The 13,846-nt window shown below is 48.2% G+C and overlaps 1 protein-coding gene across 4 annotated transcripts in view; it reads right to left on the bottom strand.

Annotated features, from left to right (window-relative positions):
- CCSER2 (coiled-coil serine rich protein 2) overlaps positions 1-13,846 on the bottom strand; it is a 230,710-nt gene that overhangs the window by 116,156 nt on the left and 100,708 nt on the right. For all 4 annotated transcript variants that reach the window (XM_075348981.1, XM_075348982.1, XM_075348979.1 and 1 more), the window contains exon 4: positions 4,681-4,771. In XM_075348981.1, the coding sequence (XP_075205096.1) occupies positions 4,681-4,771 (91 nt within the window). The remainder of the gene's footprint in view (positions 1-4,680; positions 4,772-13,846) is intronic.

Here is a 13,846-nt window from a genome sequence, read left to right as displayed (position 1 = left end):
CCCGCTCATCTCCGCCCCCCCTGCTTCTATTGGCTGGCTGCTGTGACGCCGAACATCCCTCCACCTTCAGGAAGTGGATGTTCGCCACCCACAGCGAGGTCGCTCAGCAGGTAAGTACGTGTGACGGGGGTTTAACGACTTTGTGCGCCACGGGCAACTAGTTGCCCGTGACGCAGAAACGACGGGATGGGTACGATCGCTCATGCAATCGCACGATAGATCGTACCGTGTGAAGCCCGCATAAGGCTTATTTTCAGGGGATGTCTTATTTTTTTTTGTCCCATGAACAACAATCCACATTTATTCTTTAACCCCTTAACGACCGCGGGCAGTAAAATTACGTCCTAGCGGTCATAACCTTACTGCCCGCGGTCTGCTGGCAGCAGCATGCTGCTATCGGCACACATCTCAGCTGATTTTCACAGCTGAGATGTGTGCCTGCTAGGCACGAGCAGAATCGTTATCTGCTCGTGCCGTTTAACCCCTTATATGGCGCTGTCAATATGTGACAGCGTCATTATAAGCGCGATCGCAGTAAACTTTTACTTACCGCCCGATACCGAAAGTCAAGTGACGCGATCACGTGACTTCCGATAGTTGTCATGGTAGCACAGGGTCATGTGATGACTCCTGTACTACACATGACTTGCTTTCACTTTCGCTGTGCCCGCTGCACAGTGAAAAAGACAGAGCGTATCTGCTGTTTACAGCTGTATAGCTGTGATCAGCAGATAGTGCAGAGCAATCAGACTGCTGATCGCAATAGCCCCCTAGGGGGACTAGTAAAATAATAAAAAAAAAAGTAAAAAAAAAGTTTTAAAAAATTAAAAAAAAACAAAAAACCTAAAAGTTCAAATCACCCCCCATTCGCCCCATTGAAAATTAAAGGGTTAAAAACATAAAAAAATACACACACATTTGGTATCGCCGCGTTCAGAAACGCCCGATCTATCAAAATATAAAATCAATTAATCTGATCAGTATACGGCGTAGCGGCAAAAAAATTCCAAACGCCAAAACGACGTTTTTTTGTCGCCACAACTTTTGCGCAAAATGCAATAAGAGGCGATCAAAATGTAGCATCTGCGCAAAAATGGTACCGTTAAAAACATCAGCTCGAGACACAAAAAATAAGCCGTCACTGAGCCATAGATCCCGAAAAATGAGAACACTACGGGTCACGGAACATGGCGTAAAACGTGCACCACTTTTTTCGGACAAACTTCAGATTTTTTTTAACCCCTTATATAAAAGTAAACCTATATATGTTTAGTGTCTACGAACTCGAACTGACCTGAGGCATGACATCCACACATCAGTTTTACCATATAGTGAACACAGTGAATAAAATATCTCAAAAACCATAGTGCTATCGAACTTTTTTTGCAAGTTTTCTGCATTTGGAATTTGTTTGCCATTTTCCAGTACACTATATGGTAAAACTGATGGTTTAATTTAAAAGTACAGCTCGTTCCGCAAAAAATGAGCCCTCACATGACCATATTGACTGAAAAATAAAAAAGTTACGTCTCTCAGAAAAAGAATGGCGAAAAAAAAAACGGAAAGCGAAAAATCGGCTGGTCGTGAAGGGGTTAACAGAAAAAAGAAAAATCACCAATTTTTTTTCAAATACAGTCATATTACATTCTGGAACATGAACATAACCCTCCAAACCCTGTGTTTACTAGTCTGTCTCCTCTTCAGCTTTACATTCCTGCAATTAGGAGACCTTTTAGTGACAACCTAGTACCATGACGTGATGTCACAAAGATCCTGAGGCAGTCTTATGATATAAAAGCTGAGACCCAGACGAGAACGGGGTCCCTGTGAAATTTCCCATTTTGCTCACCCTTCACCCATTTACCGTATTTTTCGCTTTATAAGACGCACCTGATTATAAGACGCACCCCCAAATTTGGTGAAGGAATAGAGAATTTTTTAATAAATTGGGTCCGTCTTATAATGCCAGTGTCCGTCTAACAAATCATATAGGGTATATGTCCCTCATAGCCCCCCATCCTAAAATTAGCCCCCTTAATCTGTATATGGCCACCTTATATTGAATATAGCCCCCTTGTGCTGGCACACGTCCCCCAGTGGTGCCACATGTCCCCTATGGCTGGCACACGGCCCACTGTGGCGGCACACATGGCCCACTGTCGCTGCACACACGGCCCCCCTGTGGCTGCACACATGGCCCCCCCCCTGTGGCTGCACACACGGCCCCCCCTGTGGCTGCACACACGGCCCCCCCCTGTGGCTGCACACACGCCCCCCCCCCCCTGTGGCTGCACACACGGCCCCCCCCCCTGTGGCTGCACACACGGCCCCCCCCCTGTGGCTGCACACACGGCCCCCCCTGTGGCTGCACACACGCCCCCCCCCCTGTGGCTGCACACACGGCCCCCCCCTGTGGCTGCACACACGGCCCCCCCCTGTGGCTGCACACACGGCCCCCCCCCCTGTGGCTGCACACACGGCCCCCCCCTGTGGCTGCACACACGGCCCCCCCCTGTGGCTGCACACACGGCCCCCCCCTGTGGCTGCACACACGGCCCCCCCCCTGTGACTGCACACACGGCCCCCCCCTGTGACTGCACACACGGCCCCCCCCCTGTGGCTGCACACACGGCCCCCCCCCTGTGGCTGCACACACAGCCCCCCCCGTGACTGCACACACGGCCCCCCCCTGTGACTGCACACACGGCCCCCCCCCTGTGACTGCACACACGGCCCCCCCCCTGTGACTGCACACACGGCCCCCCCCCTGTGACTGCACACACGGCCCCCCCCCTGTGACTGCACACACGGCCCCCCCCTGTGACTGCACACACGGCCCCCCCCTGTGACTGCACACACGGCCCCCCCCCCTGTGGCTGCACACACGGCCCCCCCCTGTGGCTGCACACACGGCCCCCCCCTGTGGCTGCACACACGGCCCCCCCTGTGACTGCACACACGGCCCCCCCCTGTGGCTGCACACATGCTGCTGCTTTTAGTAAAATAAACTGTTTCCCTACCCTCTCCAGCACTGTGGTCTATCGTGTCCCCCTCCTCGGGGTTGAACTCCGGCCTCCTGCATTTCCTGGTTCTCGGCCGGTCATGTGATCGGCACGGCAGAGTGAAATCATCTCTGCTTGCCTTATCACAGACAGCAGCAGCAGGAGACCGGAGATCAGCGCTGGAGGAGGTGAGTAAAGAGTTTTTTATTTTACTATGGGTAGCAGCACGGGGGCCATAGCTAACACAGGGGGAGGGGGCATGTGCGATCACAGGGGGGCAGGCAGATATAATATGCACCGCTGCTCCAGCCCCTCAGCGTGATGCAGTTTCAGCACCACACTGCTGGACAGCGGCTGTGCATATTATATGAGCGGGAGCAGGAGAAGCTGTCACCTGCCCCACAGCACCGCTCAAGAGCTGCCACCACCTCCCCTGGACTCTGTAGTGTGTGTGTATATATATATGTACACCCCCCCCCCGTATATTCGGATTATAAGACGCACCCCCTACTTTCCCCCAAAATTTGGGGGAACAAAAGTGCGTCTTATAAAGCGAAAAATACGGTAGTTCTTTTAGACTTCTGCAAATAAGAGACCTTTGGTCACACAACTGTGAAGTTATCAAAAGGTCCTTAAACAACTGGAACCTCGGAATAAAATTACTGGGGTCCTTAAGGGTACTTTCACACATCCGGATTTTTGCTCTGCGGCACAATACGGCGTTCTGCAGAAAAACCGCAACCGGCTTTTGTAACGCCGGTTGCGTTTTTTTTTGCATAGACTTACATTAGTGCCGTATTGTGCCGCAGGGGCTTGCGTTCGGTCCGGTTTTTGCCGCATGCGGCAGATTTAGCCGATGCCGCGGCCGGATCAAACGTTCCCTGCAACGTTTTTTGCTCCGGCAAAAAACACCGCATCGCGCCGCATCCGGCCGCTGCGGCGCATTTTTCAATGCATGCCTATGGAGGCCGGATGCGGTTTTTTCCACTGCGCATGCTCAGTAGCATGCCGCAACCGGAAAAAAACGGACGGGCCGCATGTAAAAACTTATGCAAAGGATGCGGTGTTTTCGCCGCATCCGTTGCATAGTTTTCACAGCCGGATTGAGCCGCAGTGCTCAAACCGGATGTGTGAAAGTAGCCTAAGAGAGTGAGGCCCTGAGGAACTGCCAAGTTTGACTCCCTCTAACGTTGGCCTTGACCAACTAGGGTTATTTTTGGACTAGGGCTTATATTTCAAGCATACTTCACAATTCCTGTAAAATTATGCTACGGCTTATTTTGGAAGTAGGTCTTATTTTCGGGGAAACAGTCATTTTTATACATAGTTATGCGACTTAGTTGAGGACTGACCCTTCAGCAATTTTTCATTAGCACCACTAACTTTTTCACACATATCTAACTTTTTTTTAGATGTGTTGCTGCCATCAATTTCTAAATGTGTTAATTTTGTTAGGTAAAATGGAAAAAATGTGTAATTTCACCTTCTGCTCGGCGTTCTACATTGTGTTGTGGATAAAATCTGGCTAGAACACATTTCCAAATCATTGCACTGTTGTTTTCTTTACATTTTATACAACATTCAAACTAGTTTCTGGAAATAGGGTTGTAAAAAGATGAATGAATTGGAAAGATACATGTGAGAGTGTAAGGTATGATGGCGAAAAAAAGAAACAAACCCATGTCACATGTGGCGTCTTCCGGTAAATCCACATCCAACATAAGATCATCATCTTCTAAATCGCAGGAGTCGAGATTATTGAGGATGTCCTGTATATGGAAGGCAAACAGTGTATCAGTCATGTGAACAGACCACAGTAGGCTGACATTTTCTTTAAGATACAGGTTGCAATTTCTTAAAAGTTATTTAGAAGTTCTATGAATATCACATGCATTAGACACCTATATTTATAGCATAGAGCTGCTAGATATTCTGAAGTCTCCCAATAGCAGCAGAATACTAAACTGACATAACCAATGACACGTCTTTAAAGGGAATCTGTCAGCAGGTTTTTGCTACCTCATCTGGGAACAACATAATGTAGGTAAAGAGATCCTGAATCCAACAATGTAACACTTAAGGCCCCGTTACACGCTACTATATCGGGCGATATGTCGTCGGGGTCACGAATTCCGTGACGCACATCCGGCATCGTTTGACATATTGTAGCATGTGACAGCTACGAGCGACTGTTAATGAGCAAAAATACTCACCTTATCATTGCTCGTTGACAAGTCGTTCATTTTCAAAATATCGGTCACATTCCTGGATGTAGGTTGTTCGTCGTTCCTGAGGCAGCACACATCGTTCCGTGTGACACCCCGGGAACGACGAACATAGCTTAGCTGCGTCCTACCGGCAATGCAGAAGGAAGGAGGTGGGCGGGATGTTACGTCCCGCTCATCTCCGCCCCTCCACTTCTATTGGGCGGCCGCAGTGTGACGTCGCTGTGACGCCGAACGTCCCTACCCCTTCAGGAAGAGGATGTTCGCCGCCCACAGCGAGGTCGTTCGGGAGGTAAGTATGTGTGACAGGGGTGACCGACTTTGTGCGACACGGGCAACAAATTGCCCATGACGCACAAACGATGGGGGCGGGTGCGATCGCACATGCAATCGCAAGATAAATCAACGCGTGTAACGGGGCCTTTAGATTGCTGGGTGCAGCCGTTCTGACACAATCAAAATTTTTAGATTTAGCCATGTAGCAGAGCTGGGAAGGCTGTGCCACACACACCAGGCTCTCTATAGAGATTGTACATTGAGAGTAAGGCATCAATCAGAGGAGGGGGCATGCCGGACTGTGTGCACGTGAAACTGTAGTCTAAGCAATGAGAAGTTTTGCAGCTTAAACAATCATAGCAAATAAACAACATATTGGACCTTGACAAGACAGGCAGCCCTAAATTATCTGTTAACCCTTGCAGCATGAGGTCTTCATCTTACATATGACAAATTCCCATTAACAGTAGCATGCTCAATGATGGACAAGATACTATAGACAAACCATTTCCAGAAAAAAATCTGACTTTTCTTTTAGTGACATAAATATGACATTTTTGTGAATTCTAATAAAATACAACCGAAGCAAGTGCCCAGTATCAAATCACCATGAGGGAAATACCTGAATAGAATGGGTCAGCGCGATAGCTATCCTTAATCGGAACCTGTTAGTAGGATCAAGCCTCATAAGCCGTCTATATGGGCATGTAGGTCATAGGAAGCTGAATAAAATGAGACCTTGATATCTGCGAACAATATTGCAACCCTGTCTGCCTGTGAAATGGAGGCTGAAGCTGAGAGGATCCTGCAGATGTGTCAGTTATAATCACACACAGTCCTGCAGTGAGAGCAGAGAGTGCACATTATGTGTCACACTGGTAACTCCCCCTTCTATTTAAAATAAACCCTAAAGGCACAATCTCATACAAATCAGTGACCGGCCCCATAGCCTGGACCAGCTCATTTACATACAAGAAAAATGTGTATAGACATCAGATCGCAGATATGGAGGTATTATTTTATTCATCTTCCTATGACCTCCTACATGCCCTGATAGAAGGCTGACCCTACTGACAGATTTCCTTTAAAGCGCATCTTCTAATGGGTTGTAAGAATAAAGGGTGCTTTACACGCTGCGACATCGCTAACGATATATCGTCGGGGTCACGGTGTTTGTGACGCACATCCGGCGCCGTTCGCAACATCGCAGCGTGTGACACCAAGGAGCGACGATCAACGATCGCAAATACGTCCAAAATCGTTGATCGTTGATACGTCGCTCCTTTCCATAATATCGTTGCTGCTGCAGGTACGATGTTGTTCGTCGTTCCTGCTTCCTGCGGCATCACACATCGCTACATGTGACACCGCAGGAACGACAAACATCTCCTACCTGCGTCCACTGGAAAAGAAGGAAGGAGGTGGGTGTGATCTTCCGCCCGCTCATCTCCGCCCCTCCGCTTCTATTGGACGCCTGCCGTGTGATGTCGCACGAACCACCCCCTTGGAAAGGAGGCGGATTGCTGGCCAGAGCGACGTCGCAGGGAAGGCAAGTCCGTGTGACGGGTGTAAGCGGTGTTGTGCTCCACGGGCAGCGATTTGCCCGTGTCGCACAACCGACGGGGGCAGGTACGCTCGCTAGCGATATGGATACCGATATCACAGCGTGTAAAGTAGCCTTTACAGTTTTTCAGCCCAGATCTTCTACGTCCTCCACAGCAGAAACGTCCCATGTGGGTCAGTAAACACTAAAATACGTACTTATTAGTTCATTTTATATGTAGATAATGGGCCCACATGGGGACAGGGACAGACGTGAGGGATGAGTCTTTGTACATTGATGTGGATTAGGATGACAATAGAGTAGGATAAAACGTCTTACAACGGTAGACAGATTTACAGAACAATTTGCTTTCAGTCTAGTGGAAATCTCTCAAGTTACAAATGAATAAGCAGATGTGGATTTGCAAGGCCGACACTTGATTTGCAGCTAATAAAATAAATGTTTCTCGGTGGGCGTCCCGCGCACACTTATGTAACATGTTCGGCGGCTGTTTGTGCGGCTCGTCAGGATCCATTTGAAGTGAATCACTCCAAAGTACACACAATGCTGCAAATCATTAAGAACCTAATTTAACTAGTCTGTTCTGCAATGGCTTCTGACTCCGCACAATAGTCACTGTTATACACACAGCTCCGGTATAATGGAACAAGGCAGGCAATTGTCTTTCCACTTCCAAGTAAGAAATACAATTGAGAAGACGGAGAAATTGGAAGGTAAATTTCATCCTGCTCTCCATTTGTGATACAAGTCCCTTTATAGCGCTCTTTACAAATGCCAGCTGTAACACGGACATGGTAATAAACAAGCGGCTAATACAGGAATATTAGGCAGTGCACGGGCAGAGGCGCGCCGAGCACAGCCGGGATCTACAGTGCTTTTCAATACATTTGCTGCAGTAGCCGGAACTGCCAGCAGAGGCCGCTACATAATAAATGCAGATCTGCTCAAAGCGTTTACATCAGGACACCGCCAGAGCACAAAGCAGCTGATTGGTAAGGGTGTAGGGTCTCGGACATGCCCAGTCTGCTATGATGACCTCGCCAATGGATGCATCCTCAATACCGTAAGCCCCGAAAACTCCTTTAACTGAAACAGCTGTGTAGGAGGTCAACACTGCGTATGTATACCTTTAATAGGAATATCATTAGTAAGCAGCAATGTTGTAGGCATAAGGGCTCGAGGAGGTGACAGTATTTTCGGTTCGAGTGCTATCCATTAAAAAAATCAGATCGCACTCACACCAATGTTATTCAATCAGGCAGTGCAGATATCTAAGGGAAAAAAAAAATGTCACCATGCATGATTTGCCTCTGAGAATCGGATGGCACACCACCATTCAGTTGTATGGGTCCGTGCACTTGGATGACATCATGGACTGATTGAATGGATGAGGGAGGAGAACCTGTTCTCTCGACATCAAAGGATAAACGAGTCCCACTCTGATGAGAGTCTGATCAGCATAATCGGACTGCTTTTCTCGGATGGAGGAAATATGGTGGTGTGAACCCATCCTAGGGCTGTACCTGCAGCTGAAGAGCCCAGGAGCCCTATGTAGGGGGTGATGAGAAGGCTGGGAGGCACTATGATAGAGTCATTAAAAGGACATTATTTCTTATGGGAAAATTTGCTTTGATATACAAGTGATTTGGATTACAAACTCATTCCTGGAACAAACTATTCTCATAATCCGAGGTTCCATTTGTACACCAAAAAGTTATATATAATCTAGCAATTAATATATAGTTCGCTCACATACATAGATTTAAAGTTGGACTCTATGTTTCTTGTTACATATCATTTTTGATGCACTACGTAGCGATCCTGGGCTGTTTAGCGGCAGGTATGGCTAATAAATCACCAGCCTCGGCTTTATGCTTCCCCCCTTGACTCATCTATTTTCTTGTACACTCAGGCTGCATAAGAATTGGAATAATGCAGCGAGGGGAGCAGCCTAATACCTGGCATATGCCACTGGAAGCAATCATTTGTTTTGTTAATAGCTCTAAGAAAAAGACTTGCAAACTTCAGTTCTCCACTGACTCGGCGGCTGCGTATGTTCAGCTACAATCTTAATTAATGATTAGGAATCCATTTCTCCCTGCACGCTCTAGTTAGCTGACACAATGCTTGCATGCTATTCACTGATATAATAAGACCGCTTTCTGGAATACTAGGGCAGCGGCAATGAGATCTCCAAAATTTTACAAGCTGCAATTATCGCACTTTGCGATTGTAGAAGAACGTATTGTAATTCTGTGCGTTATAATGCTGCTGTATAGATACATTGGGTGGTATAACACTGTGCCACTTATGTGGGCTGAACAGCGGGCACTGCTCAACATCGGTCTACAGACACTGCACAGAGCCACCTCTCACCATGGGAAAATGTGTACACAGCAGAATGCAGACAATTATACATTAACCTGGACCCCCAAGCTGATTGGACAAACCCTTACATTGTACGATTGCATCTCAGTATGGTCAGACTCACAGTCACACTAAACTGATCGGGGAGAATTCAACTACTGGTACAGATATCACTCCATACAAAGAAGGGGCTGTAGGTCCGGCACTGCGTACCCCAGCTGTAATGGAGCAATGACCAGATGAGGGCCTGGGTCAGGTGAGAACAGGAAACATCGGAACAGAGGACCAGAGAGCTGCGATGGGGCCATGGCAAGGGAGAGCCTCGGCTAGGTGATAACAGGAAGAATTGAACACCGGCGCGGAGGGCCAGGGTGCTGTGCTGGGGCAAGGGGAGGGCCTCATACAGGGGATAACAGAAAGAATCAAACACCGGCGCAGAAGGCCAAGGAGCTGTGATGGGGCCATGGCAGGAGAGAGCCTCAGACAGGGTATAATAGGAAGAATTGATCACTGGCAAGGAAGGCCAGGGAGCTGCGATGGGGCCAGGGGAGGGCCTAAGACAGGGAAGAATCGAACACTGGAGCGGAGGGCCAGAGAACTGCAATGGGGCCGCGGCAGGTGAAGGCCACAGATGGGATAACATGAAGAATCGAACATCAGTGCAGAGGGCCAGAGAGCTGCGATGGGGCCAGGAGAGGGGAGAGCTTTGGCCAGGTGATAACAGGAAGAATCGAACATTGGCACGAGAGTTGTGATGGGGCTACGGTAGGAGAGGACCTCAGAATCGAACATCGGTGCAGGGGGCCAGGGAGCTGCAATGGAGCCACAGCAAGGGAGGGCATGTTGGGCCAGAGAGCTGCGATGGGGCTGCAGCAGGGGAGGGCCTAAGACAGGGGATAACAGGAAGAATCGAACACTGGTGCAGAGGGCCAGAGAGCTGCGATGGGGCCATGGTAGGGGAGGGCCTCACACTGGGGGGAAAAAAAATGTAGGGACGGCCCAGAATCTGACACTTTTGATGTGTTGTGGATGGATTCACTCATCTCTAACCCTTCCATTTCTTTATCGCTCTGATATTTTGGGTGTCCATTTTAGTGTAGTCATCACTAGAGCTGGTCGAACTCGCAATAAACCAAGACACAGCTCTCTGCTAAATTTAAAAAATAAAAACTGAATCCGGTAGCCATTTAAGTCTATGGGGACCAGAATCCGGAGATTAAAAACGTTGGTGGAAGGGATAGGGGAGTAGGAGCACGGCTGTGTCATGGCGGCAAGCTACTCTCTGGTCACGCATTCCCTTCCGGAGCCACAATTAACCCTCATTGAATATTCACTGCATTGCCCACCCACCGGCGCATGTAATTGGTTGCAGTTAGACGAGCCCCCACCCTGAGTGGCAGCATGTCAACTGACTGCAACCAATCACAGGCGCCAAGGCGGCCGGTTGGCGAGGAAAGCAGTGCAGTATGGTGGTATAAAAATAAATGAATAAATGAACAATCGGCACAGGGTCTCCCATATTCTGATGACAGCAGAGATAAAGCCCGACAGTTGGGGGCTGCAGCCGTGGGCTTTATCTGTGCTGTGCATCAAAATAAGCCCACAGTCACACATGCGAGGGACTCTTATCACATCACCCGAACATGAGTGTGCAGGTACATAGAAACACATGCGGCCGACTCACTCCTGTTAGGAGAGTATGCGTCTGTGCCGGGCGATGTGACGCGCGAGTCCCTCGCAAGTGTGATTGTGGCCTACGAAAAAACGCATGCGGCTTTTTTTATTCTTTTATTTATTTAAATAAATAATTAAAAAAAAAAAACGACATGCAGTCCCACCCAGCCAATTCTCAGCCCGCAGCCGCCATTAGATGTGACAATCCCGATGCTTTACCGGCTCTTCCCGTTGCCCTGGTGCGGTGGCAATCGGGGTAATAGCACAAGACTGCCGGCTGTGAGACAATGACTGAGTCGCGATAAGCAATGACTGCAGGCAGACACTGTCACAGGCTTGGGGCTCGTTTTACTGCAACCAATCACAGACAACAGGATGGCTAGTAGGCGAGGAAAGCACGGAAAGCTGTGTGTATGCGATGAGCCTATTGCGCAGTACAGGTAGCGAATGTGCGACCCGGAAGCAGTTTGCCGCCATGACACCGTGTCTCCGTAAGTATGAAACGCTCGCTTAATTCTCGTTTTCTTTATTTTTCCTTTAATTTCCCCAGATCGTACACCCGGATTTGGCACCCGAGCATCTTTGAAAACATTATCTATGAGCTCAAAAACCTTTCAGGTGATGCAGTGTTTTAAAAAGCTGAAAAACGTATCTTCAAAAAAGGCAGCACAAATGCTGTGTGTGAATGTAGCCTTAGATCAGGAATAGAACAGCCATTTATAGGACATTTCATAAGTTTCCCAAATTCATATGAAAAAATATTCAGCACATTGTGTGTTGCACTACTGTACCCAATTTATTATATATTTTAGGAGTCGGAGTAGGTCCATTTTATACCGACTCCACCAAGATGAGCACCGACTCCACAGCCCTGTTTGAAACCGCGCGGATCCAGACTTACAGTCCAGGTCCGCTCAGCCCTAATCATCACATTCAGCCTTACACAGATCTGCTGGGGTGATCAGCAAGCCCTTATCTTAACAGTGTCCACTACAGGTAAAACATAGTATTACAGGGCAGAAGAACATCGATCCATGGCAGGCTTCATTTTTTTCTCTTATGTTTTAGCAGTGCCTCCACTTTGGATCCATTTTTTTGTCATTCTGTTTTTGCAACTGAAGAAAGTAAACTGTCTGAAATTTTATTTATTCACTGACTCATAGAAATGAATCAGTGAAAAATGGATAAAACACGCGTGGATCACTGAAGTAAAAAGCATGTGTTCCGTGCTTCATCCTTGTGTAAAGGGCAGTGGATCCATGCTCCGCTCCACAAGCGGCATGCATCGGACACTGGCTGTATGATCTCAGCAGGTAAGATTGGAACACCACAGTACTTCACAGTCAGAGAAGCACACATTAATGTTGCCAGGGACCAAGCCATATGGGGGCCAGTCGGACAGGGGGGTCCCTAGTGGCTTCTCCCCGCTTGCGGCCCTGGAGTGACGAGTCCCACCCAATACACGCGCGGAGGGAGAGACCTGGCACTCAAGGGGAGCAACATATGTCAAACATACCTGACTGCAATCATACAGCCAGTGCCAGACAAATGTGCCAATGTATCGGGCAGCATATCTCAGCTGTCAGGTTCACTTTAACAGATCCACATAGACTTCAATGACTGAGCCTGATTTACCAATCAAATGAGAGTTTTTTAAACCAACGTGTGTATGGATCAATGAAACGCTATGGGTCAGAGCGCTGTCCAGTTCAGAGCACACAGATGAAAGGACATCCAGGGTCCGCCAAAGTAAAATGTAATGCTCGTTAGCAGCTTCAGGTTATGGCTCACAATGGTGGGTTTCAAGCAGAGAGCCCCTCATTTATGAAGGGATTGTTTGGATTAGACACCTCCTTAAACGGGAGCTGTAGTTTCAATAAACTTTGCAGAATTTAGTAGTGCAGACAAATGCAAGAAGCTTAGTAGTATTCTTTCTCCCTTTATAAGCCACTTCTCCTTCCCCTGCCTCCTGAACTTATTAACCAGTCTGAAAAAATCAGCTCAACTCCATCTTGATGGACGCCAGTAAAGTGAGATGTCAGGTTACACCCATCATTTTTAATGAAGAGGGATAGGGTGAAAGAGAAGGAAGCAGGCAGGGGCAGAAACAGAAAGATGGCGCTGAGCTTTCTAACAAGCCTTTTCCTTCACCCCTGAGTTGGATTCACCTGTACATAGCTCAGGAAAACTGTAGCATTTCCTCCATGATGCAGTTTCTCTCCAGGAGGAGCAGAAATCCACCTCAGCCTGCTGTGTATTGGAGACCACATTGCTGCAGGTCTCATCCCACCAGCTCAGAGTCAAGTGTAAAATAAAGAGATAGAGTCTACAGAGAGAAAGGCTGGAGATAGATAACGCAGGATACCAGAACATAATATCCAGAGAAAGAGTAAGGCCGGTTTCACACATCCGGCTTTTCGCCGGTTTGCCGGATCCGGCGCTCTCCCATACAGTGACTACAGTACAGTGACAGCGCAACAAGCGCCGGTCACGTGCTGTCATGTGACCGGCGCATGTGACCCGGAAGTTACAGCGCTGTCACTGTACTGTATTGTCTGTACGGGAGAGCGCCGGATCCGGCAAACCGGCGAAAAGCCGGATGTGTGAAACCGGCCTTACTGTTCACACAGCAGATTCTGGAAAGTTACTTGGAAGTACAAGTTACTCCTTAAGCATTTATTACGGAGAAATACACATAATTGTAATGTAGTAAAGCCGCAAACATGCAGGTCTACAAT

This window comes from Anomaloglossus baeobatrachus, chromosome 5, assembly GCF_048569485.1.
Source record: "Anomaloglossus baeobatrachus isolate aAnoBae1 chromosome 5, aAnoBae1.hap1, whole genome shotgun sequence".
In the NCBI taxonomy this organism is placed as follows: domain Eukaryota; kingdom Metazoa; phylum Chordata; class Amphibia; order Anura; family Aromobatidae; genus Anomaloglossus; species Anomaloglossus baeobatrachus.
The sequence above is the reverse complement of the archived record's forward strand: the minus strand, read 5'-3'. Positions and strand labels throughout refer to the sequence as shown.